Below are 27,992 nucleotides of genomic sequence, written 5' to 3'. Positions count from 1 at the left end.
TTATATATTCATGAAGCAGTAGTGACAGAAATAAAAGCTGAGCAAGCCAGAGCAGCAGCACAGGAAGAGGAACTGTCTGCGCTGGCGGGTGCCTCTCTGCACCGCTGTGACGGATCCTGCCTCTTTATCTCTGCTGGAACAGTGCTGGCTCGCAAGAGATAACTGTTCCCTGCTCTCTCGGGCAGCAGCTGGATGAGCTCTGGATGCAAGGAGAAGGAAAGTTAACAGTAAGTGAGTCAGTCTCACCAGGGATAAGATAGCACCTTTTAGGATGTTTCTTTCTCTAAGTTCAGAGTCAGGCCTGATGCAGGGCTGCATCTACCCCCGCTCTGTTCCCAGCAGATTGCTCCACCAGCATGCCTGTCTCCTGGGACCCACTGATGGGGCTGAGGGCATCCTGGTGGCCCCATGGGTGGAGGAGAGACTGGAAGCAAAAGATACGTGCACAAGCAGGGACTTGCTATGTAATTCACAGGGGACCGTTTCAAAATGTTGAGGCTTTCTCCAGCCTGCTTAGATCTGGAGAGATTGGTGTGGAGGGTCAGTAAAGCCTGGCGTTGAAGGATTATGTTGCAGCTGTGCTTTTTTGGGAAAGGCAGAGTTCTCATGTGCCCGTCTCCTGTGATCTCTTACTACTGCCGTGGTCTCCCTTCTGTCCTCTCTCTTCCACAACTGCAGGGAAGGGACACACTTTGGTCACTGCAGAGGAAGCTTTGTGTTTTCTCCCTGCAAATTAACCCCTCTGATAGCTGGAATGTACTATAAGGGTGCAACAAGGTCTTCTCTTGACTGTAGGGAATCAGGATCTGATTAGCTCAAGCAAAAACCAAAAGCACCTCAGGCGCTATGGCCCCCTGCTTCCCTCCCTGGGACACTAACAGCACAGCTAGCACCTTGTCACCAGCACCCCTTCTTTTGAGGGGGATCCATCCCAGCTTGCAAGGTGGAGTCCTGACCTCACCAATCCCCCCATCCCAGAGCTAGACCTTTGCCATAGTGCAGGTCTACATGATGTGCTGCCAGCCTGATCCAGGGAGCAGTATCTCTTCTCCACCCTGCCCACAGCCTTGCTGTGTGCAATCAGCATCACAGGGAGCGTACAGATGCATGACCCTAAATACGAGGGATGTTTGTACCAGATGCTCCCCCCAGTACTGAGCATCCAATTAACCCACTACTTCTGCAGGATGGGCCAATGGTTTAATATCCCAATGGGTCATTACTAAGATGTCAGCTTCTGACTTGTGCTAATGCTCCAATCTTCTCCTACTCCTAGGTGCAGCTCAAAGATGAAGCCTCCATCTGGGCAAGGCATAAGGCTGGCATGCTTTCTCCTGAATTTGGCTTCCCTCTGCCTTCCCACCCCACTCTGGAAGGATCGGAACTCCCTAATGCAGGAGGAGAAAGCCTGTCAGACAGGTGGCAATTTGGTGCTGAGTAGACAAGAACAGCAGCTCAGTACAAAGCTTGTAAACCTCAAGAAGAAGGAGGTTGCGACAGCCATAACGATGGGGCGATTTCCTCCAAGCATGCACTTCTTTCGGGCAAAAGACCTCATTGATCAGAGTGCGGTGTTCAGCATCTTAAAGCGCATGCCAAAAGGTAGGCTTGGCCTAAGAGTCGCCCATCTTATTCATCCTCCTCTTGCCTTTTGCTTTTATGGCAGAGCTGGGACAAAGCACGAGGTGTGGCAGACAAGCTTACAAGAGCTGTAAATCGTGCTTGCTGTGTTCCAGGAAGAGCCTTGCCTCCGAGTTTGGGGATGGGGCAGTGGGAGAGAGGAAGAGGGGGATGGACTGGATGAATACACATTTCCAGCAATTGTAGCATTTGGTGTAACTCACAATACGGATCCTTCAGCCTTTCAAGTGTGGAAAAAGGGCAGAGGAAGTAAAGAGAAAACGACATCAGATGCATGCTCTGCATGTTCCAGCCAGGGCTTTTCCTTTTTCCACATACACATACCACAGACATGCTACAAACCTTTGTCTTAGCCCACATCTTAGCCAGAAATGCTGTATTCCCCAGTAAGTCTTTCTGCAGGTGGTCCTGTAGCAGACTTGGAAGTCTACTAGAAAGTCTGGGGGCACTAGAAGAGAAAGGTGTTGTCTCCAGCAGTACAAGTTTCTTTACTTGAATGCAAGTCAAAGCCTGTGTTGATGTGACCTGTAGAGTATGATATAAAAGCTACTGTATTCTCTCAGTCTTTCTTAATCAGGTTCTGGTCTGTGTACTTATAGGAGATCTCTGCTTGTAAAGGCAGGTATTTCTCATCTTTGGAGCTGTTGTTTCTCCCCTGTTGTGCAGCAGGCTATGTGCTAATGGGCTCCCACGCCCTGTACCAAGAGGTTTCTGTACTCTGAAGCACACACACAGTTTTAAAGGCCTTTGGACCATTTTAGGTTAGATAGCAGCATGAGGTTGTCCAATACCTTCACTGCACAGGATGGCACATCCTCCAATGAGCAGCTGGGACACAGCAGTGTCTGAGCTTAGTACTCTGCATTGCAATGGAGAGGGGGAGAGGATATTTTTAGCCAAGGTGAAATCTAAATCACTTAGGCTGGGTAGCAGGAAGCCTAATGTCCCCATGTACCTGACCTGCTGGCAGTTCAGCAGAGAGGCAGGAGGCTGAGGGGATCACAGGAGGAAACCTTGACTCCTGACTGACTGCTTTCTCCCTCTGCATCTCTGATTCAGTAAGGAAGTATTTGAACAAGGTGCCTTCTCTAACTAAAGATACAAGAAAGTTGCAGCAAACACTGTCAATACTCCTGCGACTCTGACCACTATGCTCACTCTTCCAGGTGGTCCCTTTTTAGATTCAGAATCCCATGGCCTTGCCCACATGGCTGCTGACCTGCTTTGGAAGATTTGCGGGTCAGCTTTTCCATAACGGCATTTTTCACTTGCAAGGCTTGACACTTGGCATGTGGATAAGAACAATCTTTCTCACTTCCCAGCTTGTCCCTTCCAGCCTCTGGTATGGGATGAGGAACCCTGGCTTGCAGCATCCTATGTTACCATAAGGATAATGACAATTCTGATATACTAATCACTTCCATTACTGAATTGAACAGTAAGGAATTTAAAAGTACCCTCCTCTTCACCTCCAATGGGATATCTTTGATACCAAGGAGGAATCAAAAAAAAAAAAAATTAGAACTTTTTAATCCATATATTAAAATGAGTTCTCAGAATCTTTGTAAGAGCCATAAGTTTTTAAAGCTAAGATCACATCCTTGTAGCTGCTTGAGTAGGACCTAGTCTTAGAGGCCTCGGTCTTGATCAGAGCCCCTGGAAATTGCTGTTGTTTCATGCACTACTGTAATTTCTGTTGCTGCTCACATAGGAAAGAGGATGGCATTGCCAGTGAGAGGAAGGTCAGATCTAGAGAGCTGTGGCATGCCCATTCTGTTACACTAGCTCTGTTGAGAGTGGCAACCACAGTCACTCACATCTTAACAGTCAGACCCTGTGTAGTGGAAGATTATAGACATTATAGTCTGTATTATATTAGCCCACTCTAAGTTATAGCCTTGAAGTTTGTCTAACGTCACAAACATATCAGTCTTTTGTTTTGTTCTTGCTACTTATGTTCTCTCTTTATCCCTAAGGACACCAAAGCTATTTTGACTATGATGTCTCCCCTAGACTAACAAAATACATAATCTGTAAGACTTCAGCTCTCACTGTAACTTCTCTTTACAAATGTGAAGTTTAGTTCAAGCACCAATAAGAAAGCTCCACAAGAGGGGAGATTTTAGCAAAGAGAAAGGATGGGCTGAGGAAGGTGAGCATGCAGAGGATGCTTCCTATGCCAGGAAGACTGGCAGTTGCCAACATACTGCACAATAACGGAGCATCCCAGAGGCCCTTCATGCTGTCCAGCAGCAGATGTACGATATAAGTGAGCATGCTTTTGATAAGGCGTAGAAGTAGATTGTACTTCTGCATCTGAGTGCAATTCCCTGGTGTGTCATGGTCTGGGATTTTGGTATATGCCAGAGTTTCAAGGAGATGAAAGGATAGACACAGACTAGGTGGAAAAACTGAGGCTGGGATACAAATGGCTTCTATACAGAAGCTTGCTTCAGGTCTGCCAGTCAGCTAGCATGCCTTGTAAACTGCCACCTACTGTGCGAGTTCCTCTTTAAATCAGTGGGGCCTGAGCCAGCTCACAGCAAAGTCTGTCTGAAAGACCTTTAATAACTGAGCATTTTCCATCCCAGCGGAGAAGCAGAGCTCCCTATTGATTCCCCCCCCCTCCCTCTGCTTGCAGGAGCTGTCATGCTCTGCCTGCCCTGTGTTTGATGTGGAGGGGGCCACATCCCCAGCATGAGGGAGGCAGAGCAGCCCCATAGTCTCTGCTGGGAGAGGTCACTCACAGCCATCTAGAAGCATTTTCCAGATGCCCCTGGATGGGCAAACTCAAACTATTATCTCATTAAACTTTGGTTCCTTCTTCTCAGCTGCCTTGCCTCATTAGGATATACTTTACCCCCAACAGGTGCTGTCTTACACCTGCATGACTATGCCATCCTGAGCATGGACTGGCTGGTGTACAATGCCACCTACCTCCCTGACTGCTACATCTGCTTCACCCACATGGGCACTGTTCGGTTTCACTTTTCCAAGCCTCACCCTCCTCACCCAGTGCCAGCCCAGTGCTCCCAGTGGGTTTTGCTGGAGACTTACCGCCAACAGCTGCGCAATGTGACAGAGTTTGATAGCAGGTGAGTGGAGAGAGCTGCAAGCCTACCAGTACCTCACAATAGCATTGTGTAGCCAGCAGGACCATTCTGGTCCAGCTTTCCCATTTGGTTGCTGCTCTGGAAGTGGGGAACGCCATGTAGGGCTGCATACATAGAACAAGCAAATAGCAATGTAAGAGCTTGAAGGTTGAAGCATTAAGTACACCAGAGAGACCATCAAAATTGAAGTTTTCTGTACAACCTCACTCTGGTCCTTTGTATAGACATGTTGAAGACTGATTTAAGCAGATTTACACCACCTGCTCCCACCTCTCTTCAGCAGCCAGGCTGGATGTACTCCTAGCATGGGGGACAGGGCTGTATGTGAAAGGACTAGCCTCATTCATTGAAGTACCCAGGAACAGGATATGAGGAAGTCAGGTAGCTGATGGACAGGCTCTCCCCCACATCAGAAAAGTAATTTGTAAAGTCATTGTTTTCTCTCAGAGCAAGAAGTTGGGCAAACTACTCGTGTTAGTTACTACACTAGCAAAACCCCCCTCAAACAACCCAAAAGAAAAGAAAAACCAACCCAACCTCCTACTCCAAACACCAACCTTGTTTTCTGAGGGCTACCTTTGAAACCCCAGTGGTACTCACCATACTGAAGCAAAAGGCACTCATTCCCAACAGGACCCTCAGGCACCAAGAACCGCAGCATGCCCTCCTGCCCTCAGGTAAGGGGTTAGGTCTCAGTCTGGGCACTGGCTGAGCCAGTGAGCCCTACATACAAGTCCTCTGCCTGGTAGCACTTTTCCCCCACTCAACACCCTCCTGCTGATGGAGCTTCTCCCATTACAGGTGAGACCTCCTACAGCTGTCCAGGAGCTCACACTTCAGACGGCTCCCCAAGGCATCGCTCCCTTGCAGGAGCTTCCCTCCCTGCAGGCAACTCCTACCTTCACTGCTGGCAGCCTTGGACCAGGACCAGGTGTTAGTTGGCTGCTCAGCAGCCACCTACCATTTATTTACTTACTTATCCCACTTAGGGGTGGGATTAGCCTGGCTCCCCCTCCAGCCGGTGCTGACAAGGAAAAGGGAGCCCTGTCTCCCCATCCAGGAGCCACTGATCCCAGGACAAAGTGCTGCCAAAAAGGCCAGGAGACAGCACGTAGTTCTGTGTGGCGTGCAGGGGGCTGGAGAGAGCATGCTAAATAATGCATGAAGTCAGACACTGAGTGATGAGGACAAAGGATAATACTGAGTAGTGATCCATTCAGAGGGCACCGCCATCCACAGCGCTCCAGGGGCTGGGATCCTGCGTAAAAAAATAGTACGGGGTGTCATGTAATTACAGACAGTGTCACTACGCCAACACATGAGGAGAGGGCTGGATCAAGGAGATGCAGGTGACCCTAATTACAGCATTTCCTAAGTGAAACTTGATGGGTTTTACTGTAGTGCTCTTCAGTGGGGGTGTGTGCTCTTAAATAGAGTCCTCTTAACTCTTAGGGAGCTGGTATCTCCTCCACAAGGAAGCTGTCTGGGATCTGTGCCCTACAGATCTGGGAAGGAGGTCAGGTTGGGAAGCTAAGGAGCTGCCAGACCTCTGGCATGGTATTGCCTTCCCTCCCCAACAACAGCAAGGGGCAGGGCAGAGGGAGCTGACTCGCCAGGGCACCCACCACCCCTCTCCTACAGAGGTCCAGAAGGAAAGTAATGCTAGACCCAGGACTCTTGATGTTTTATATCCTGAAGCTCAACTGCCCTGACAGATGATGGAAGAAATAAGATCCAGTGAAAAGTCACTTATCTATGTCTTCCAGAGAGAAAACTGGTTCCCCATTATCTCCCTTCTGTTTCTACTGGGAGCAATGAGGAGGGAAAACCACAGCACCAGCTCTCTTCAACCCCACCAGGAGACCAGTAAATAATGTGCAAGAGATTGCATTTTGAAACAGCTTCACTTTCTTAAAGCCCAAGCAATTGCACTGGCTATTTGAGAACTGTATCAGGAGCAATGCTTCATTATATTTGGTTTTGGTTGCATTTCTGTAGTGTGATGTCCTTTTCTGGCTGAGGCTAGGGGCCATGGCATCCTATACACCTGGGATGGTGGAGCTGTGCATTATTTGGTTCCTGATGTTCCTGTTTGGGAACATAACTTCTTTTCAGAGGCAGTGTTATCACATTCCTCTTCTTTTGTATTAGTTGTCTGACAATGCCTCGTAGTCACAAGTCAGAGCAGGACTTCAGGGTGGCAGTCACTGCACAGGGACATAAGACAGATGCTGTTACAAGGGGTCTCCCCAAGGGCAGATAGGAAACTGAGGCAGAGACCAATGAAGTGATTTTCCTCAGCAAACGCCTGCCAGAGCCAAGTACGTACTTGGATGTCCTGCATCCTGGGTGCTCGGACTTACTCAAATGAGTATGTTGTCCTTCATTTCTTGCCCTTCTGTGCTTATCACCACAACATCGCAGAGGAGTCATTTCACCTAATGTGCAAACATGAACAACAGCCACATTGAAGCGCTTCCCCTCCTATTTTCATCTAATCCCCGGGTACTAGTCTAGGGGTTAGGAATGTTTTTTGGCTGTCTGGAAATAGGTCTCTAGCCAGGAATAGGCCCCAATCTGTTCTGCTTCTCAGTTTCTGGAAACTCTCCCAGTCTCTTGAACATGTGCATCCCAGGCTACCTCTTCCCTGCACTCCTCTTTGCCCTTGAGCACTGACAAGCTGAGAGAAAGCAGATGTCAGAGGAAGGAACGGATGGATAGTTGGGTGGTTTCAGGGAAGTATCAAGGGAATATGGCAGCAGGGAAGGGCTCTCATGCAAGACAGGGTGGATCAGCAAATGTGAAGGGAACAATGGAAATGTTTCCGAGAGGCTGCACCTCTTTCACCTTACTGCATTCCTGACCAGGAAGGGGTAAGGGAGAGAGGTATCTGCATTACATTTTTGCTGTTTGCATTTTTAGGTACATATACATACATATACATACGTGTTATGGATGGAAGTCTTTATGTTTGTTTCCCTCAAAAGAAGCTTTAATCATTCCTATTCAAAATACACGTCTTATGGGTCAAGACCCTGGAGTATTCTGTTACTGGTAAGCTTCCAGAAGGATGCTATTATGAGTGTCAGGAGACCACAGGCCAGGAGACAGAAAATGGAAGAGAATTTTGCTTTGAGATTTAAAATAAAAAATATTCCTCACTTATTTACTTCACAATCAGTTATGATATGGGAGAATGCCATTTTTTTCCTCAAGATGTAATATACTGTCCAGCATCTCCAAAGCAAGAGTATGCCCCTAGATATTTAGGGAAACAGCATTGACATTCCAGATATTTGTAAAATACCACCGCACACACTCCCTCATCAGTAGCCTGAGGATTAAGACCGTGCCTGACGGAGCAGCTCAGACGGCCCAATGGAGCTCTCTATCACCGGGATGAAGTCATCTGTGAAGGAGCTGACACCATGGCCGAGGCTGCGGGGACAACTCCCCTGGGCACTAGTGGCTGCCCAGACCGCCATCACCTTCCCCTCCGTGCCCTCCAACTGCCTTATCTCACAGAAAAATAGGGCAGTGTGTGCATTACAAGGGGGAAAAAAAAAAAAAAAAGGAGTAAAAATGCACTACAGAAACAAAGCACTCCACTCCCTCTACAAGTCTCCCCTTGGGGAGAAGAAGAAGGGATGAGAGAGAGAGAAAGAGAATGAACCACATGTGACAGATGTTAGTCACACTATTTAATGCACCACTGGAAGACATTCAGATACTACGGTGAGGAGAGGGTTATAATTACCCATCGAGAAAGAAAAAGAAGCAGGAGAAAGAATCCCTTTAAAAACAAGGCAACAAATCCATTCACTTCTGCATTATATAGCACAAGAAAGTAAAGGAATTAGGGGAGAAAGAACAGGAAAAGAGAAAGCAAAACCACAGCTGAAAATAAATAATCCTTAGCTGGTCGTTTTAGCTGTGCCCCTTTGGGCATATGCATTGCAATAGCATTGTTCAGTGCATATATGACATGACACGGAAGGCTATTTGTAGTCTGCACCTGATCACTGGTGAAGGCCCATTCCAGAAAAGAAGCAAAAAAATGTATTTAGAAAGCTTTGCTTCATCTGCATGAGCTACTGATGGCAAAAGCCCCTGAACCCTTAGGAGATTATCCAGTTATCAAGGATGGATCACTATTACGCAATAAATCTTCAACAGTTATAGGGATCAATAATCAGTCTCAAAGGAAAGGGGATTATAAAAAATGCACGATTTGATTTATGTGCTTTTAGGAGCAGGGCAGTGTGGGGATTTATTGCTGTTTCTAGCCCAAGAGCACAGGCTAAGTAAACAACTACAAGTTTGTACAGCTAGATTTAAAGGCAGGGAGCGGAGCCCTGTGTGCACTCATTGCTGGAGGAGCTGAGTTCTCACAGGACAAGGGGAGAATGCGGTGGGAGCCCGACTAACCGCCCGTCCTTATCTGAAACAAAGCTGCGTGGGGTGGCGAGAACGGGCTTGCACGGCCTTTTGATCCATGGGGAGGTTTTTCCCTCGGTGCTTGCAGGGCTGGTGGGAACAGCCCCACTCAGCTCCTGGCTTCAGGCAGGTGCTCTCCGCCGCTGTGCGGGGCTGGCACAGAACTGCCCTTTGGCCAGGAGGGGAGGGAAAAGTCTCTTTTCCCCAGCTCTTCCCACACCAAACCTCCTCTCCCCTCCCTGCTAAGCTGCAGCACACCCTTTCTGCCGGCGGCTGGCCTCCACCGCAGCTCTGGCAGCTGGATCAGCGCCTCCAGATGCCCCTGGCTCCTGCATTCCTGGTTTCTAGGGTGATGCTGTGGTGTCTCCCACTGCTGCGTACTCCCTGCTGCCCACCCGAAATGCCACCTGCCCCTGCCGTGGTCCAGCTTGGTCTCCTTTGGTTGCATGGAGTGCTTGAACAGTAGCTGGGGTCACCCCATGTCCTGTGATATGTCACCAAAGCCCCTGTTGTAATGTGCGGGAGGGCAGAGCTGAAGTTGCTGTGGAAACCTGAACTCTGAATTTTCCTGCCTGTTTGACATTTGAAAATCTCATCCTTAACATGGTATGAGCATCTCTTTATGTACAGTTTTGCTTCTAAAATTGTTCCCAGAAAAGAAATTAACAGAGTGAAGACTAAATGAAACTGCGGCCGCTGGGAGAGGGTCCTTAGAGAGGCAAACGCTGGGGGAATGGGCTCTGTTTTATGGGCAGGATGGAGGAACTCAAAAGGGATGTCCCTGCCTGGGATGTCTTAGTTTATGAGTTTGGACCAGATCACATTTTACATCTGTAGGAAGGAGGTTTTTAATTCCATCCACAGAAGCCTCCTGGAAGAAGATAATAGGAGTACAAATCAAACCCACACCTCCCATATAACAGAGCAGAGCACTGCATGAGGATGAGGGCCAAAACTTCAAACATGAAGCATTATTAAAGATCAGTAGCTGTTACTGAGGGGAAACAATATACTCAGATGAAAGATGAAGCATGGTTGAAGGTATTTCTATCTGAATCTGATTAGTCCCTGACACGAGATAAGCATCAGGCCTGGCCAGACTGGTAAACCCACCTGCCTGCAAGCAACTGGCTCTGTAGCTTGCTGTGATGGCTTCAGTTTGTCCACCCAGGAATGAAGGTGATCGCCCCCGTATTGCCATTTAGGCTTTGCCTACTGGCCTGAGAAATGTATTACAAACTCTTCTTCAGGTGGCCACCAGCAGCAGGAGGAGAGCTGTTACCAGAGGCAAGGCTTGGGGCAGGATGAAGGCTATCAGCTTGTCAGAGGACAGTGTTGGGGCACAGGCACTCACCACAGGGTGCGAGCTGTCACCCACCACTAGATAATCTTGCGATTACTGGCTTCCTTAAACTCTGCTTGATAAAACTACCCACCGCATCTCTGGATTTCTGAAAGAGGCTTATATGCCAGCTGAGCCTATGGAGGAAATAAATACCTTTCCGTCCCACTAAGGAAGAGCCCGGACCTTCGATTCTTATCAGTTGTTTGCCAGCAGACAATCTGGAGAAGTTATCAGCAAGGCAGGCAGGATATCAGCTTGTACCACTGGCAGGGGAAAAGGATTTTTGATTCACAGCCGCTTACCCCCTGCTTATATTAGTTGCATAATTTGACAATATGAAGGTACCAGGGCAAGTTACAGGCTTAGTAAGTAGGTTGATGGTTTCCCAGTACGTGGCATCTCCTGGAGACTCAGTCTGCCTTTAGGTGGTGAACAGAGGACTGGGTGTCATAATTCCTTACATGCATTGGAGATGTTTGTGAGAATATATTGTCTGCAGGAGTAATGTACTAGCCTAGTTTTGGATTAAGGATACCCCTGGGTAGCAGAGTGCAATTCTTACAATATAAAAACATCATACTTGCTTTCATAACCCTATTGCTCCTCAAGATTTTGCCCTCATAAAAGGAAGGGGCAAGTTTTGAACACCTAGTCTTACCCTGCTTGTAGCTCAACAAGTAGCATATGCCTTTTTACCTGTCAGCTATTACCTGTACTAGTCGTTAGAGGAGTAAATACAGGTGTCAGAAAAATGACCTGAATGCTTCCTAGCTGCACCAGTTGTTGTTACACTGGTTGCACTGCAGCAGCAACAGGCTCAGAGTTAGACCTTGGGCCCCTATTGTGGCAGGAACAGCCTTGCACCTTTTCTTAGTCCTGCGCAAAGAACACGTGCCTCCTTCAGCACTGCCGCTGCCCTGCTGTGCCCCGGAACAGGTGGGTTGGGAGGGTGTCACGTCCGTCCACAAAGCTTGGGCTCTGACAACAAAACTCACACCTGTCTCGGATGAAACCTCCTTCCTCCTGCACGAAACACCCAGCTGCCAGCCGGCGGCTTTTTGCATACTGAAAGCCAGTTGTCTTGTTTGTTCTTCTCATTCTTCCTCTTCTCTTTCTCCATTTGTACAGCTTGCTGAGAAACTTGACCCTGGTGACGGATGCCCCTGAGCTGGCGTACCCTTCTCAGACTTTCATTTGGAAAAGATTTGAAGAAGTCTTCCTCATTGCCTCTGGACTTATCTGCTATGCACCTGTGTTCAAGGCCTATTTCTACCAGGGGCTGCTGGAGCTCTATGAAGATAACATACAGTATGTCGAGATAAGAGCTATCCTGCCTCCGGTACGTATTTTTTGGCTTCTCTAGTACTCTTTTAAATCCTTATTTTTCCATAAGTTTTCTCAAGCCCTATCTTGAATTTAGTTTTTGGATGTTTGCATACCTGCCTTTCTAAGGATGCTGGAAAACCTTGATCATATTCAAAGGTCTTTGTTGGAGATTTGCATAGGCAAGGGCTTGAAAGTGAGAGATGCTTTGTTCTTAATGGCTAAGGAAGATACCTACTGTGGCAACAGCACAAAACTGCGTTGTAAAGGCTGACTGAGAGCTGTGTTGAAAACTTGCTGGTTGGGAAGATTATCTCGGCTTTGTCTGCACCAGAATCACCTGTTCTGTAGCAGCTCTTCTGGAACAATTTCCCATCTTGAACAGAGACTTATTCTGGAATAGTTACTTTAAATCCACAGCTTATTTCAGAATGATTTCTCTGAGCAGGCTAGTAAACCAACTGGCAAAGCACAGTCTTCCATAGTTATGCAGACAACATAAAAATTTGGCTATGTACGTGAAATACAACTGCTCCTTTCATTGCCACTAATGCTAAAATCCGGTAGTGATAGTTTAGGCCTTTCTCTCTGCATGTCAGCTGGAGCTGGTCAGATTGTCCTACAGCCCTACACTGCCTCACCGCCTTCCCAAGCACTAGCAGACCCCACCACTGTTCTTTGGCTGTGATGGTTCCCACTTTCCCAGTGGCTATTTTGACACTACAGGCACACCTTTTCCATACACTTCTCCAGACCAGCTCCAAATGGGTCACCATGGGGGTGGGAGCTCTGTCAGAGAGGCAAATGCCTTACGAAATCAAATGAACCGGGGCTGCTGCTCCTTACCATAGCACCTACCCCCACGTTCTTAACAGTCCATTGCAAGGGGAGCAAAGCTGCTGTGCAAGGTCCATCCAGCAGCAGCTGAAGGACAAGGTGGTGGTGATGGGTTGTGTGTGGGAATGCAGGTAGCAGCTTGCTGCTGGCACCACAGCCATACTGATGACCTGCTTATGGCCCAACTCCCAAACGTGCCTGCTAGCAACTTCCTTAAACCATTGCCCTTGCATGCAATGGCTCGTGGGCTCCAGCTTACTGCAGATGGATGTCTGCACCCCAGCAAGAACCGCTGCTGCTGGGCAGCTCTGCAGCCACCCTATCAGCAGACAGGCAGGTGCTGTGACAAATTTGGAGGCTGATCTAGCTTTGTGCCTCCCCCCAACAGCTGGAGAGTGGGGCTGCTAACCCTGCCTTGCTGTGGCTTTGTCTGGCCCCATAGCAAAACAGGTCTCAGTGTCAGGGCTGCAGACTGGCACTCTGTCATGCCCGAGATGAGAAGGGTTTATTGAAAAGAGAAAGAAAAAAAAAAAAAGAGGTGGAGAAAACCACAAAGCTTATATGTATCTTACTTTGCTGGGGGTTGGTTATGGGCCAGTTGCTCGGAACTCAGTTACCATCTGTCTTTGGGGTACCTGGAAAGAGAATATAACACAATGTCAAAATTCCTGTGCTGTGAGACAGCGTGAGTGCTGGCATCCTCCCAGGTTACACAGGTTTCCGGGCCAAGAGTTTCTGCAATGATACAAGCGCGTGGGCCTGACTGGAAAATACCCTGCCTTTACCGGCAGCCCTTAGACATGGTTGTAATGTCTTTTGAAGAGAGGCTTGGCAGGGAAGATTTGCTTCCCATCCAGCCCCTAATGCTGGCTTCAGGCATGGGAGCTTCCAGAGCCCCAGGGCTTTCTTGAGGTGCTGAGAGGTACAGGCGGGCAGGCTGCCTGAAGCCCAGGTAGCGCTGCAAGGAGCTGTGGGCATGCCGGACTGCTGGCTCCCATGGGCAGTGCCGGCAGGGAAGTGCCAGCTGGGCTGGAGCAGGGGAGAGGGAGTGGAAACACTTCATTGTGAAAGTCAAGGTGAGCAGGGTGTGACAGGAGTAGCGAGGTGCTTGTCTGGCTGGAGATCCTCTGCAAGGTTTGGCCAACAGCGCTGACACTTGCAAAAGCTCGCCTCACAGCAAAGCCCGCCAGAAGCAGCCCCTGAAGTAAAGTAAATGAAAGCTGAGATTTAGTGCGAAACAGCAAACATTGTGGAAAAGCCCCCCAAACCCAGCTGTGTTTGCAAATTCAGCTGTGCAAAGTCTCACATTCCCATGGGCTGCAGCAGGGGAAAATTCCCTCTGAGCGCCTGTGGCCACCCCACGGCTGCTGGTGCCTGCGAGGGGGATGCCACAGCTTGATGGGGTGTGGGGGCTTAGTGAGGAGCATCACTGCAAGGGGCAGCACCGAAGGGAAAGTATGAAGGTGGAGTGTACCAGCTGAAGGGTGGAGGACAAGGGTGAAAGAGAGAAGATATGGATAAAAAAAGGATAAGAAGGGAACAGACGGGAGTGATTTCAGCCACTGTTTGTGAGTGACTCCAGGCAGGGCCTTTGTGGATTAGTATCAACTGGGGCATGCAGGGTCTACAGCCCCGCTGAAATCAGGGCAAAAGCCCTGTGTATAGCCCTGGTAGTGAGGAACTCACAAAGCTGATGAGACAGAGCATGCCAAAAGGATTATTTTTCCCAGTTTGCAGCCAGAGAACTGGGAAACCATGGCAAGACTAAATGACTGACTTAAGGTCACGGAGCAAACCTCTGGCAGAGGGGAGCAGAAGCCCAGCCCAGCTGGTAGCTTATGGAGCTCAGACCTCTGCATGCCCTGGGGCTGCCTTGGCTGACAGACTGCCACTGCAAGGCACAGAGCGCATGTGAGCTGCCAGGCGGCTGGACAAAACGCTCCAGCATTTGATATAGATGTGAGTAAGGGGTCATGGTCTCCTCTGGGTACTCAAGGGCACTCGCTTGCCATGTCTGAACATGGAGAAACTTGTTTCTTGTATCACATAGGAGGGAGGAAAACCACTCCTTGGTTCTTGCCAGCTGGTAAAGGCTTCAAGAAGAAAATGTTCTGCACAGATTTAACGGCTTTTTTCTGCCCTGTTGCCAGGACCGCAGCACATTGCTTCTCCCAAGGTTTTCTTTAGTTCATTTCTCTCACCCTCCAGTGAAACACCTCTTCCAACTTCTGCTTGCCATGTGCTTTTCATCCTGCAGGTGTATGAACTGGATGGCACCCGGCACAATAAATCATGGTCCGTGGCAACCTACCAGGAAGTGATCAGGCAGTTTACGAAGGAGCACCCTGACTTTCTTGGAGCCAAAATTATATTTACAGCACACAGGTAGAGGCTGAGCGAGGCTAAGAGTGGCTGTGCATGGCTGGCTGTGCTATGGTGGAGGTGGTGGGGGGGGAGAGGGGTCCAGGCCAGGAGAAGCGATGCTGAGGGCTGGGCTGAAGTGCCACAGTCGGTTAGCAGTGCCCACGTGTCATCAGACCCAGGGTGTCGAGTCCCAGAGCATTCCCTGGCACATGTAAAAGGCTAAGGATGAGAAATCATCTATATAAGTCTGCATACGTGCAAAGCGACCAGGGTTAGCTCATGGCGTGCGCCAGAGAGACAAGCGTCTGTGAACCTCAGGTGCGGGAATGAGCAAGGGGAGGGCTGCTCGAGTGTGTGCGTGTCCAAGCTGTGCACGCTCTCTTCCCAAGCCTAGAGGTACTCCCCCTCTCTACGGAAGCTGAAGCAGTGATGGCAGTACCCGAGTGTGGGCACTCGGTATTGCAAAGGTCCTTGTGGAACCCTGCAAATGCGGTTCTCCCGGCAGCCTTTGTATGGTATGTTCATGCTGCTGTTCGCAGGCGGGCACAAGGCTGTTCTCCAAGTCAGCCAGATGCTATGAAGTCATGTGAGGTGATCCTGAGCAAATATAACAGACCTCTCAGCAGCACTTACTCACTCCAGCTCGGCACGATGCTGTTCCCAGTTCAGAGCTGGCTTGCCTCTGGCCAACTTGGGTATGGACAGAGTCTGTCTGCAAAAAGCACTGTGATGTTGAAGTTCAATAGGACTGGAAGAATTCTAAATGTAAAGCTCTCTTGAAATGCAGTTACCATCCCACCTCCCAGCAAAACAGTTGAGAGGAAAAAAAAAATCTAAACATTTTTTCTCCATGCTGTTGCGTTCCCTGCTTGGTATATGGGAAAGCCAATGAGTCAGACAAGCATGCCTCAACTCAAGTGACAGCAGGGTCTAGCCAGGCATTTCCTGGTCATTCAGGGGTTTCCTTTCACAATATCAATTTTCTACTGCTATTACTCTGGAGACCTGAAGCTGCTGTCAGATTCAGGAGCAACTTGCATTTTGGAAATACCCCTGGGGGCCCCATTTCACAACTCAAACCCAAGGCAGGCCTGTGGGAGTGAGCCTCTGCACCGCTTTCTTTCTCTTGCTCTTTAGGATGCTGAATGTTTCCCAGATTAAAGAAGCCATCGTCACTGCCATGGCTCTCAGAGCCCGCTTCCCAGACACCGTGGCAGGCTTCGACCTGGTAACTATTTCTTCTGTGGCTTTGTGTTAACCCCTAGACGTGCACTATAACTACATGTATAATATGGCATACGTTTTAGACCAGAACCAAATCCTCTACTTCTCTGCTGAAATCATTGTAAATGAATCGCAAATCCTTCAACTAAGGATTTTGTTGAGGGCAGTTGACAAAATCCCCTGAATCAACTCCCTACCCAACAGCACTATAATTTCAGTACAGTTGGCACTTGGTGATATACAGCTGTGAGTCCCACCATCTTCCAGAGCATGTTCAAAAACACCTTTCCTCTTTCCCCCAGGTTGGCAATGAGGATGAAGGTCATTCTTTATGGGACCTGAAGGATGCCCTGACCATGCCATATTCCCTGGGGGTCAACTTGCCATACTTTTTCCATGCTGGCGAGACTGGTAAGCATGAGGACTCAGGGCCTGTTATTGCTTGCAGAGGCAAGAAGTCTTGCAAAGCACAGAAACAGCAAACCTGGCTGTATCAAGATGATACGTGTTTGTATACATGTATATATAAGTGGTCTTCCCTATGCTTCTCCCCATATCAGCTTGTTGCTGTAGCATTCCTACATGGCGCCTCCCCTACCTGCTCCCTGCTCTTGACTGTAGGCTTCATGTTGCTCAGCGTCTTTGCCCTCTGTGTGACATGGAGTCATGCTGCAAGAATTATTGCTGGTAGCCGTTTCCTCCTCAGAGCTGTGCTCACCTCCCATCCACAGCAGCAGCAGCAGAATTCCTCAACCACTATTTTATATGTTAAGGTGAAGGAATGTCTAGCCAGCCTCAGGTCTTAACTGAATACACTCATCAAAGTAACTGTCACCCTTCATTCCTGGGGCAATGCATTATTAGCAATATATTATTCAGTCCGTGTGGGTGGGATTTATCCTAACCATGCATGACAGTTGTGTCTAATTTGTGTTATGCTTATTGCATGTTGGCATCTACAGAGAAGATGTCTACATCTGAACTGTAACTCTAGGCTCACTTTATAGCCATGGACAGTAACAAGCACTTCTAAGGCACAATGCATCTCATCATAATACATAGGCTATTCCCCAGAAATTATTACTTCTCTCCATTGGCTATGAATGGAGATGAGCATGATTAGCTTAGCTGTAAGAGCAATACTATCGACATCTAAAGCCAGGTGAGATGAGTGGGTATCTCTGTGCTGGGCAATGTCCTGGGCAAATTTGGATTCCTGTTTCACTGAAAATGCAAAGTGGGAACTCAGAGTTTAAGCAACCCTCTTGCCTTGCAACTGGGACATTTATTAACAAAATAATCTAGCTGTTTGAGAAGATACATTTGCTCATAGCACTGCAGTGATTCTTACTTGTCTCTACTCAGACTGGCAGGGCACCTCTGTAGACAATAATGTGCTGGATGCATTGCTACTGAATACCAGTCGGATTGGCCATGGACTTGCCCTCATTAAACACCCTGTAGCCAAAAGCTTGTCTCTGAAGAGGGATGTTCCTGTAGAAGTCTGTCCTATCTCCAACCAGGTATGTTGGTAAAAGCTTAGGTCTTGGGGCTGGGACACTGGAATGGGACTTTACCATAGCAATGAGGACCAGCAGGGAGCTGGGGGCAGCTAGACGTTTTGTCACACTCAGGCTGGCTCAGTTTCCTTTGCACAACATCACACTGCAGCCTACTATGTAGACACATGCTGTGTATATATAAGGTTTGTAATGCCAGTCAGTTCAAAATCCTTTAAATTCCTGTCCAGAGGAACCTGGGAAGGCAGTCCTCCCTAGGGGAGATGAGGCCCAGAGCCAGGGAGGTGCCTGAAGAGACATAGTGGAAAATACTTCAAAGCCAGGAGAGCCAGAGGCTGAGAAGCTGGGATTGTACCTGGAAGTCTTCTGGTTTTGTAGAATTCATAACCATGGAGAACTCTTTTGCAACACATTAGTGTGCTGCCCATTGTCCCCTGGATGCAGCAGAAAGGATGCCCTGGGCTAGGTATGTACCGGCGTGAGCCTTGAGGTAGAGAACCCCTGATACCAGCTCCAGATGCCCTGGGCTAGGCATCATGGCAAATACATAACCAGAAGACTGTTCCTGAAATGCTCACAGTCAAATTGTTATAAATAAGCAGAAGTTATTCATCCCACTGGCCTTGATTTAGGTGATTAATTTAAGAAACTCATCTCCTTGTATAGTCAGTGGAGACAAGTAGTCTCCCTCTGCAGCTTTTCAGAGCAGAATGCCTAACACAGTCTGAACAGCCCTCTGGAGGCTCTTCCTCCCTCATGACTACCTGCTGACAGAAGCGGCTATAGCAGGTATGAAGTGCGACGAGTGTTGTAATGCAAACATGGCTACAGCAATAACCTGATGTGATGCTGTCTCCCACCCTTCCCCGCCAAGGTCCTGCTGTTGGTAGCTGACTTGCGGAGCCACCCTGCAGCTGTCCTCATGGCTGAAGGACACCCCATCGTGATCAGCCCCGATGATCCCCCTATCTTTGGGGCAAAGGGAGTCTCCTATGACTTCTATGAGGTGTTCATGGCCATCGGAGGGATGAGTGCCGACCTGAGGACCTTAAAACAACTTGCACTCAACTCCATAAAGTAAGTTCCTTGCCTCTCTCATTCAGCCATAGTAATGCTAAGGGGACTATCAGCTTGCTCCCTGGAAACCCATTGTATTTGGTTTTGGCCCCAGAGTCTCCTCTGCCACGTGAACTGGGCTGCCATTAACCCAAAGTCTCCTCTGCATGTCTCCTCCAAGGGCAGGACACACGGGCCCCTGAGGCTCCCCTGCCCATGCCGTTGAGTGCCTTTCTTTAACTCGGTGTCTCAGTTCATTCCTCCTTTTCCATCCTTTGCAAACTTGCCTCCAGCACTTGGTTCTGGTTATGGGAGAAAGCTCACGTCTTCGTATCGCTTGTCTATTTCTGCCAAAACTTGGCTTGCTGTGGCATTTGCCATGGCCAGCTGGGGAAACACAGGAAAACAATCTACCAGCATGTAGCTTGTGTGTGTTTAGCCACTTCTTCTGTTTATCTGGATAGCTCTGAATGTCCCAAAATAGTTTGAATGTGGTGCCCAGGGCCTTTCTACACATTCCAAGAGCTTTGTCTGTTTGCCAAATCCCATGACAGTCCTTGTGTCAATCCCAAGTCTCCGCATGGCCAGGGAGAGAACAAATACTCTTATTTCCTACTAATTTGGACCCAGCCCAAGGCACATCTGAAAGCAACAGCAGTGCTGTCTCTTCTGTACTAGTCACTGGGTGCCACCCAGCGATCTCCAGCTTACACAGACTGAGCTGTTTGTCCTCATGGTGCAGGACTCGGTAGCTGTTGATCCGGCTATGACACTTCTTGTTCTAGCACGAGCCTGGCTGGCAGGAGTGCAAAGCTCTTTACACTACGTTACTCTGTGCAGTGTAGGCATGCCCTGCAAGGGTTAATCTGTTGCTGCTTCCTGCCTTTTCATTTTGGTCACTGATCTTGAAATAGCTGCCCCCTTGTCTCCTGCCTGATACTGACTTTTCTCCTCCTCACAGATACAGTGCCATGCTACCAGATGAGAAAGCCAAGGCCAAAGATGTCTGGCAGAAAAAATGGGACCAATTTGTGGCTGACCTCTCTGATAGCTTTTTGAGGGAGCTTTAGAGGGGAGGAGACACATCTCAGAAGGCATTTGGCAAGCCAGAGCGAGCCAGGCTTATTGCTAAGAGGGGGACTGCTTCCTCCATGTGACCTGAGCAGATGAATGAACCTCAAAGTCTCACCTGGCAATGGGCGATTCTGGTAAGCTAGGCTTAAGGCTAAGAATGGGCTGAACTATCCTGTGAAAGTCATGGGCTGGAGGTAAAAGGGAACAGTGAGCCCTTACAGCAACAACAAAAGAACACCCCACTCAAAATAGTCATAACCATTAAAAATTGGCAATGCAATGACCAAAATCCTGACATCCTTATTTAGGAAAAGCAGGCTTTCTAATTAGAGTTAGCAGGAGACTGCCAGCATGAGGACCTCTGAATTTCACCTTATCATTACAAAATGCAGACCTTGTCCGGAAACAGCTAAGACAAACATCCAACCATTTGGGACACTGACCTTCATGAGAGTAAGGACTGAAAATTACTCTTGTTATGTTTAACCCTGGGCCTGCTGCCAAAATAGCACTGCTAGGTCGAAGAACCAGTCATAGGTCTGATGTTTGCTATTTCAGGACCTACCATGGCTGGAAACGAGCTGATGGAACTTGCTCCCAGAACATTTAAGCCTGGTTGCACAGTGATCATAAAGCCAAGAAGAGGTGCCTCAGTTCCCAAAGCAAAATCTTTTCCTGTCCTCTGGTCAGAAGGAAGCCAAAACACTTTTCAGCTGAGAAAAAACATCCTGGCTTCCTCCATCCAGCTTAATTGAAACTGTCCCCCTGCACTGGGCCATATTACCATAAGGCCTCTGCATTTATAGGAAACACCTTTTGATTTCATGGGGTTCTGCTACCAGCCTTTGCTGCCTAACTCAGAGTGCAAATGTGCCCTCATTCAGCCTGTTAGACAGATTTTCACCCTGGTAGAGAGCTACTCTCACATTGTGGATATCCATAGTGGTCACTTTGACCTCTGTAGTTTCCAGCTCTTTAGCAAAAAGGTATTGCAGAAAACACAGAATAAATAGTGTCATGACAAGCAAATTCCCTTTCCTAACATCATCCAAAATATCAGGAAAAAACTAATTGCAGCTAGATTAAAAAAAAAAATCTTCATCAGGATTCTAAATAAATTCAGCAAAATCCTTTGGCACACATATCCCAAGTACACAGCCAGGATCCACCAGTGTCTCTCCCTGACTTCAGTACAGTTATGCTGGTCTGCATCAGCCAGGGGAGAATTTACAGAAGTTCCCGCTGAAAGACATCTCCCTCCTCTGAGCCACAGGCTTGTGAGGACTGTCATTTCCTGACCTGACCAGCTTGGGCAAATTGGCTCTCATTCTGTTTTCTGCTAATTGTCTCAAGCTGGCTGCCCATAGTGTTTATTTCCACTGACCTTGCTTAAAACACCTTAGCAGGAGGCAAATATACTCACTACAGAAGCAGATCAAGCTGTGCAGCCCATGTTAAATTGCCCATGTTTCACAGGCTGCAAGTTCACCTCCAGTCATCTCAGGGAAAAAAAAAACCAAAACAACCCACACTACAAACCCCACAACAAGGAACAAATAAAACCACAAGAAACCAAAGGTCTCTATATTGCAAAAGTCAGCAACACAAACCACAGAAAGCAACAAGCGAGAACTCAGTCACAGACCTCACTAACCCGCAGGGTTCAGTGCCTCACACCCCCAGCCCTGTTACAGCCACAGCTGCCTCTGCTCCAGCTCTCTGCCCACATGCCCCACACCGTCCTCTGCAGCACCAGCAGCTGCTCTTTGCAGGCTTAAATCCCGGGCCTTGATGCAGGTTTGACGAGCTTTATACTGAAGGAGGAGCCAGAGTAGAGCCACCTTCCCTCCTCCTCCACGGATGTTGTGTACAGAGCGCAGTCTAAAGTCCCCAAGGTAGGCTTTGGTCATGGTCAGATTATAAATGCTGACTTGGGAAATTATAATGCTGCTGAGGGAGACTGCTGCAAACAGGTGGACTGGCTGCTAACTAGTGACCCAAAGCCATGTCCCTCTCAGCTCCCTGATCTTTTGCCTTTGCTATATGTGGATGGGTGAAGAACTTTTACTTGCCCTGAGTTGATTCTCCCTTAAGTAAGCCTCTTTGCTGCCAAGGTGAAGCTAATCATTACAGAGCCAGTGTGGGAGAAGCTGGGTTCCTCAATACGGGTTGACCCATGTCCCTTCCTCTTCTGCTGCTGTGGAAAGGTTTCAGCTCTTGCCAAGCACGGTCTCTTGAGGGCTTGACCAACTGATGGCTTTTTGGTTACCTGTAGTGCTCCCTCCTCATAACCCATGCTAGCAGCGTGACTAGATCTTCTGTTTGCCAGACATTTGCTGGGTCCAGTTTACCTGCTGTGCCCAGTTTGTTCTTGCCTTCCCAGGAAAAGCCTGTTGTGCGCTTGGCCATTTACCTACTTTGCATCAGGAACTGCGACGTGATGTGGCCCGGTGTCTGGAGCCATCAGTGGGTGACGCTGTTTGGAATTACAGCACAAAAATCACTGGGGTTTAAAATCGTACAGGTCTGAGGTGATCTTAAGGTGAAAACCTCAGAAAGTTGAGGCCTGACTCTACAGGGCTGTGTTTGGTTTTGTGACTAGCCTAGTGACTCTGCTTCTGCTGATGGTATTCCTCTTGGGGTTGGTCAGATAGAAGAAGCTTTTCCATCCTGATCACATATTTTTAAATGAGAACCTGAACCACAATGGAATATCTGAATGGATTGATCTTTCTTGGATGGATCAAGACTGACTCCAGTGGCGTAGCCTTCCTTGTACTCCTCCTTGAACAGGGCATTGCCATGTCTGGTGACTGGGGCTTCCCAAAAGTCCTCGTGGGAAGTAGCTGGGCTTTAACCATTCTTAGGGCCTTAGTGAGTCTGACAGGAGGGCCAGCCTGCTTTACTGCTGGGGATCAACTCTGCCTTAGACTGAGCCTTTGTTTGGAGAAAGGTACAAATGGAGAAACCCAGACGGCATTCTCACCTCTCTGACTGCAGGTGTTCACAAAAGGAGGGATTTAGGCTGGACCGCAGCAGTTAAGAAAGATCAATCCATTCAGATATCCTCAAAGCTTTGGGTAAATTTGGCTGCGGAGCTTCACTGAGACTCAGCTTTTGAGCATTCGCAGTAACTTTTCAAGGATTTTGCTTCCAGTCCATTCCTTTATCCTCAGTACCTTGGCTCCCTGCTCACATTTGTTGGGAAATACATTGCATACATAATGCTTTCTTGCCTGTCTCTTTCAGAAAATAGTATATATTTAAATTTTTAAACCTCTTTTAAGTTGTGGGGTTTATTTTCCCTCCCCCAGTTAAAAAGAACTGGGGATGCCTGTGTTTGACGTGAGGTTTTAATTTGGAGTGTGCATTGGAGGGGGATGTTTCACATCACTTAACCTGGAGTACAGTTATCAGGGAGTCTGAAATGTCTTCACAGCATGCTGCAAAGGGCAATTTGATCCATGGGGCTAACATGCTGTGGAGTCAAGCCCAAGCCACTTGGCAGAGACAAGACACAAGTCCTCCAGCCCCCCCCTTCCCCAAACCACACAGCAGCTGCATCCAGCTCAAGGGCTGTGTTTTCATACAGAGACCACCAGACAGACATGATTTGCTTGTGGTACCTCTCCTGTTACAGTTTAGTACCGTATCTGTGGCAGTTACAGCACGGGAAAGTAAAAGGAACTACTGAAGGTCATTCTACCTGCTCTTAGCATGATTTTAACCCAGGGAAACAAGGAGAAGAGTGACTAGCCCATTCTTTTTGAAGCTGGCAAGTGCCTCGTGCAGCACCAGCTGACTACATGGTACAACCTGAGGCTCTTTGCCTGAAGTACTGGTGGTCAGCATGGGAAGAAAGGGCCAGCTAGCGAACTTGCAAACCTGGTAAAGGAGGTATTCGGACAAGCAGGGGGGCTAGAGACAGCCGCAGGGGTGGTGGGAGGCTGAGTAGGGCAGACCTAAAGGAGCAGAAAGAGCCCCCTTTCAGTCTCCATCCAGATTAAGGAGCAAGGAAGGAGAGTAGAAAATCCATGGAAGTTTCTGTGATGGTTACTTCAAGCAGCCATAGGAATACATAAAGCCTTATGCCTATTATCTCCCCCATCTACCTCTCCCCGTGGCATCCTCAGGTTCCATTTGTTTAAAGGGGAGGTGGATGGGGCTTTGCTCAAAGCACACAGGTCTAGCAGTGTTTTGTCGCGGAGCAGCTTAGGCTGCCTTTGGAGCACTTTAACAAATGAAATGTTTGCCTCCTGGTCACTCACCGGCAGGAAATGGCTGATCCAGCACTAGTGGTGGCTGTCAAAACTCATGCCAGTAAAAACAGAGGAGTGAAGTAGCTGGTTGAAAATAGAGATAGGCCCAAGACAGCAGCTGGATCTATATGTTGTGTGGGCCTCCATCACTGCAGCAGAACGATGCAGATACCAGATGCTAAGCAAAGCCCTCTGGCCATAGAACACAGGGCTACAGATGTGTGTTCTGCTAGGTCCCAACACTCAGCCTGCTTCAGGTTTTTCTCCTGTAAGTCTCTGGATTAGTCTTTTCACAAGTAGCAGCAGAAGGACATTTCTTTGGCCAGAAACCTGTAGCTCTAATTGACTCAGAACTTAATTCCTTTCTTTCAGGCTTGCAGCAGTTGCAATCATGGCAGGTCTATCAAGTGTTTTCTGTCCTCTGAGAGACAGGCAGGTGAAGGGTCTAGCTCTTGATTCTTCTTGCTTGTCATTTTTATCAGGCTGTGTCCTCCCCCTTGGTCATTACAGGATAAGAAAGGCATTTTACTGTATTTTCTCTTTCTCAACCTTTAGCTTGTCCATCATTCCATGAGCAGGCTGCAGCAGAGAAAGAGAAGAGATAAACTGAGGGGGGGAGGGCTGTTTCAGGCCATTAGAGCCTCTGCTGTAAGAAAAGAGACGGAAGGTACAGCTGCTTTTGAGGGGGATGTTAGAAGGTCAGGAAGGCGGGGGGTGGGGGGGAGTGTGATGACAGGGCTGTGAGTCCAGGGAAAACAGAGATGCAGGGTTTACGTAGGAACCCGCGGGAGAAGGCTGTGGGCAACCGCCTGTTTTGCTTGTCTTTAAAGGCAGCTATGAAAGGGGGTGGAGGAAACATCTAAGTACGGTGTAGACAGGGGAAGAAGAGGGAGTCTCCTGTGGGCTGGTGTGAGAAGAGCAGACAGACCATCTCTAGGGGTATTAAGGGACATGGCTGTTGCCAGATGTGCCTGCAGAAGAAATCTTGTGGTCTGTCCATGTATAACATGCAGAATGGGAAGTTCCTAGTAGAGTCCCAGAAAAAGTCTTGACTCTTGAAGGGAAAATTACATGGGCAGGCATTTAGCATAGGGATGATGGGCTAAAGCCTGCCTCCTGCTGCTGGAAAGATGGGGGCTCAGCAGCCATAGCAGGTACCGTCAGGTGCAGTGCTTGGCAGCCATGCTGCTTTTGGTCCCTCTGTGCATGCCAGGCTCCGCCTGTGCCCAACCACTGGCAAAATCCCTCCGTGTTGGTTTAAAAATAAGAACTTCAGCCTGCTGGACAGTCTTCCTTGCAAAAACAAATACAGCTGCTCTGCCAGCCTACTGGGAATGCTCACTGGAGCAGACACATATTTTGGGGGCACACCTTCAACAGCGGGTACCCTGGCTGATAACATGGCTGCCCTGTCCACCAACCCTTGTGTGTCGGAGTCACAGTGGCCATAAAATCCCCCCCCAACCCCAGGTCCTACCTCCAACATCCCGCCCGGTGCTGTGGTGGCACAAACCACACCAATGCTTTCTGCTACGAGTGTTCTGCAAGAGGAAAAATGCTGCCAAGCATGCAAACGGCATTAGCAGGGCCAGCACCTCACCTGGGGGGGGAAGGTTAGAAATTGCTCCTCCATTGCTCCGCATTGCCAGAGTTCACTTTGGAGCAGAACAACACCCCCTCCATCCAGTAAGACACTGCCATCGCCATCCCCATCCCGGAGCCCTGCTACTCGCTGAGCGGGGGGGGGCCCGCTGCAGCCGCAGGTGAGGGGCGGGCGCCCCGCTACGCCCCGCCCCGCCCCCCTCCGCGCGCCCGCGCCGTGGAGCAGCGGGGCCCCCTGCCGGGCTCGCCGGGAGGCGCCGTCCCGCGCAGCGCCGCGCGCCCCTGAGCGGCGCGAACAGCGTGAGGTGAGAAACCGCCCGCCCGGTGCGGGGGGTGCGAGGGGAAATGGCGGCTGGGCCCCGCGCCCCGCAGTGCCGCCTCAGGCTTCAGCGCCACCCGTAACCGGGGCGGGGGGAGAATCCCCCCCCCTTCAAAGATATCTAGATAAATATCCTTAGATAAATATAAAGCTAATTAAATCCTCTCTACGATAGGGAACTGGCTAGGTGTCTCTCACAGCTATTTTGCAACAGGAAAAGGGCAAAAGTATCCTTACAGTTAAAAAGAAGGGACTGACTGACCCCGGTAATGCAATTCGGACAGCCTGATTGCAGCGGCGAGAGGTGCTGAGGCCGGTAACCAAACCAACCCATTTAACTTGCAAGTAGTAGGTTTGCTAAAAGGCCATAAATCCACGTTAGCCAATACTCCAGGCAGAAATCACAGTAAACCAATCAAATTTTTTCTCCACTTGGTGGACACCTGAGAAATGCTCGAGACAAGGTTCTTGCATTTGTCGTTAATTTCAGAAAGCCCTCGCCTCTCTCTCTGGCTGTATTTTCACCAGCAGCCAAGGGAAATGCGAGCTGGAGGTCTCCGGTTTATAAGCAGGTGTGTCAGTAGTTGAGAAGGGCGTACATGCAAGTAGCTGTAACTGCCTCCCTTGTGCTAGTGGAAGAAGGTTTGAAGCCCAGTTCTGCAGGGAACTAAATACTTTCAGTAATGTCTCCAAGGCCAGCATAAATTTTGCCAGAGCGGGAGAAGCTGCAAACACTTCTAACAAATTAAAGTCATCCTGACAAGTTGAGGAAATTATGTAAAATAAATAGTAGGTAATTCAGTTTAAGGCAAAAGCACTTAAGGAGGAATAACCATCTGTACAGGTGTATAACCCTGAGTCGCCAGTGCTTTAATAGCTCTGCAGAAAGGGCTCTGGTGTTCAAGTGGATCAAAATCGAATCAAGGTTGGTGTTCATGGCAATGGAAGCATAAAAACAAACAATTACTCTGTTTGCGTAACTGATGCCTAAAGTCATACGTGTTAAACCTGCCGTATCACAGGAGTCAGATCTCAAGCCTAGCCAGAAAGCAAACAAACATTGTTTCATCTCCATGGAGGTGAAGTGAACGTTTTGCTTTCCTCAAGTCTGGAAGGGCCTCAGCTGAATTCAGCACCAAAATTTCTATCCCACGCCGCAGGGAAGAGGGAGCCCCCCGGACACAGTGCCGCAGGGGGCAAGAAAAATGATCAAGCGTCTTAGAAAACTGTATGATCTGTAGGAAAAAGACTGCAAGGTTTGGGTTTGCATAGGAAAGACTGAGCAAAGGCAGGGCAGCAGTTGGCAGAGGTAAAAAGTTGCAGTGAAGATCCTTTGCATGTGCATAGCGGGCAGTGAGCTGTAACCACCTTAGACTGAAACCAGGCGATATCCCGGGAGATGCCTTTGCAGCTGTGAGGACTGGACCATACAGCACTGGAGCAGCTTCACTCAGGAGTCTCCTGTTCTGTGATTTTGTGAACGGGTTAGATAAATTCGGCGCAGTTGCTTTGGAGGGGTCTAAGCCTTTCATTCCCTCCTGCCCACATCTCTCCCGTCAGGATTTTGCACGCCTCTCCCACTGCAGGGCTCTTTGTACCCGTGCCCCCGGCGTACGTCCCTTTCCTCCACCATGTCAAGCCCCGCCAGCCTCGCCGCTGTTTGCGACACCTGCTTTCTGCAGCCCCTCGCCGCCTCCAGTTTCTCTCCCAGCTCTCCCCGAACCTGCAACCCTTTGCTCCGAAGCGGGCGAGGACATCGCACCCCCGCAGCCGGCAGCACCCTTCCCCGGCACCACGATGGCGGCGGCTCAGCCCGATCCGGCCGCCCGCAGCCGCCCGCCACCCGCCGCCCGCGCCGGGGCAGCGCCTGCCGGCCCC

General features: G+C 49.0%; 1 protein-coding gene and 1 long non-coding RNA gene across 3 annotated transcripts; one reads left to right on the top strand and one right to left on the bottom strand.

Moving 5' to 3' along the window:
- Positions 1–55: 55 nt before the first annotated feature.
- On the top strand, positions 56–23,215 carry ADA2 (adenosine deaminase 2). Its single transcript, XM_005234700.4, has 10 exons — positions 56–227; positions 1,277–1,602; positions 4,511–4,736; positions 11,665–11,875; positions 14,954–15,081; positions 16,198–16,288; positions 16,587–16,695; positions 17,650–17,807; positions 18,679–18,881; positions 19,822–23,215. Exons 2-10 carry the CDS (start codon positions 1,290–1,292, stop codon positions 19,928–19,930), a joined length of 1,548 nt encoding a protein of 515 aa, XP_005234757.1. The 5' UTR covers positions 56–227; positions 1,277–1,289; the 3' UTR covers positions 19,931–23,215.
- Positions 19,835–27,959, bottom strand: LOC129784695 (uncharacterized). 2 transcript variants are annotated; one of them, XR_008747704.1, is made up of 2 exons: positions 27,784–27,959; positions 19,835–24,772 (listed from the first exon to the last, which is right to left on the bottom strand). It is a non-coding gene; the product is annotated as an uncharacterized LOC129784695 (long non-coding RNA). The 2 variants fall into 2 exon arrangements; XR_008747703.1 differs by lacking the exon at positions 27,784–27,959 and adding an exon at positions 27,483–27,777.
- Positions 27,960–27,992: the final 33 nt, after the last annotated feature.

The sequence above is a fragment of the Falco peregrinus genome, chromosome 6 (genome assembly GCF_023634155.1).
Source record: "Falco peregrinus isolate bFalPer1 chromosome 6, bFalPer1.pri, whole genome shotgun sequence".
NCBI lineage: Eukaryota > Metazoa > Chordata > Aves > Falconiformes > Falconidae > Falco > Falco peregrinus.
The sequence above is the reverse complement of the archived record's forward strand: the minus strand, read 5'-3'. Positions and strand labels throughout refer to the sequence as shown.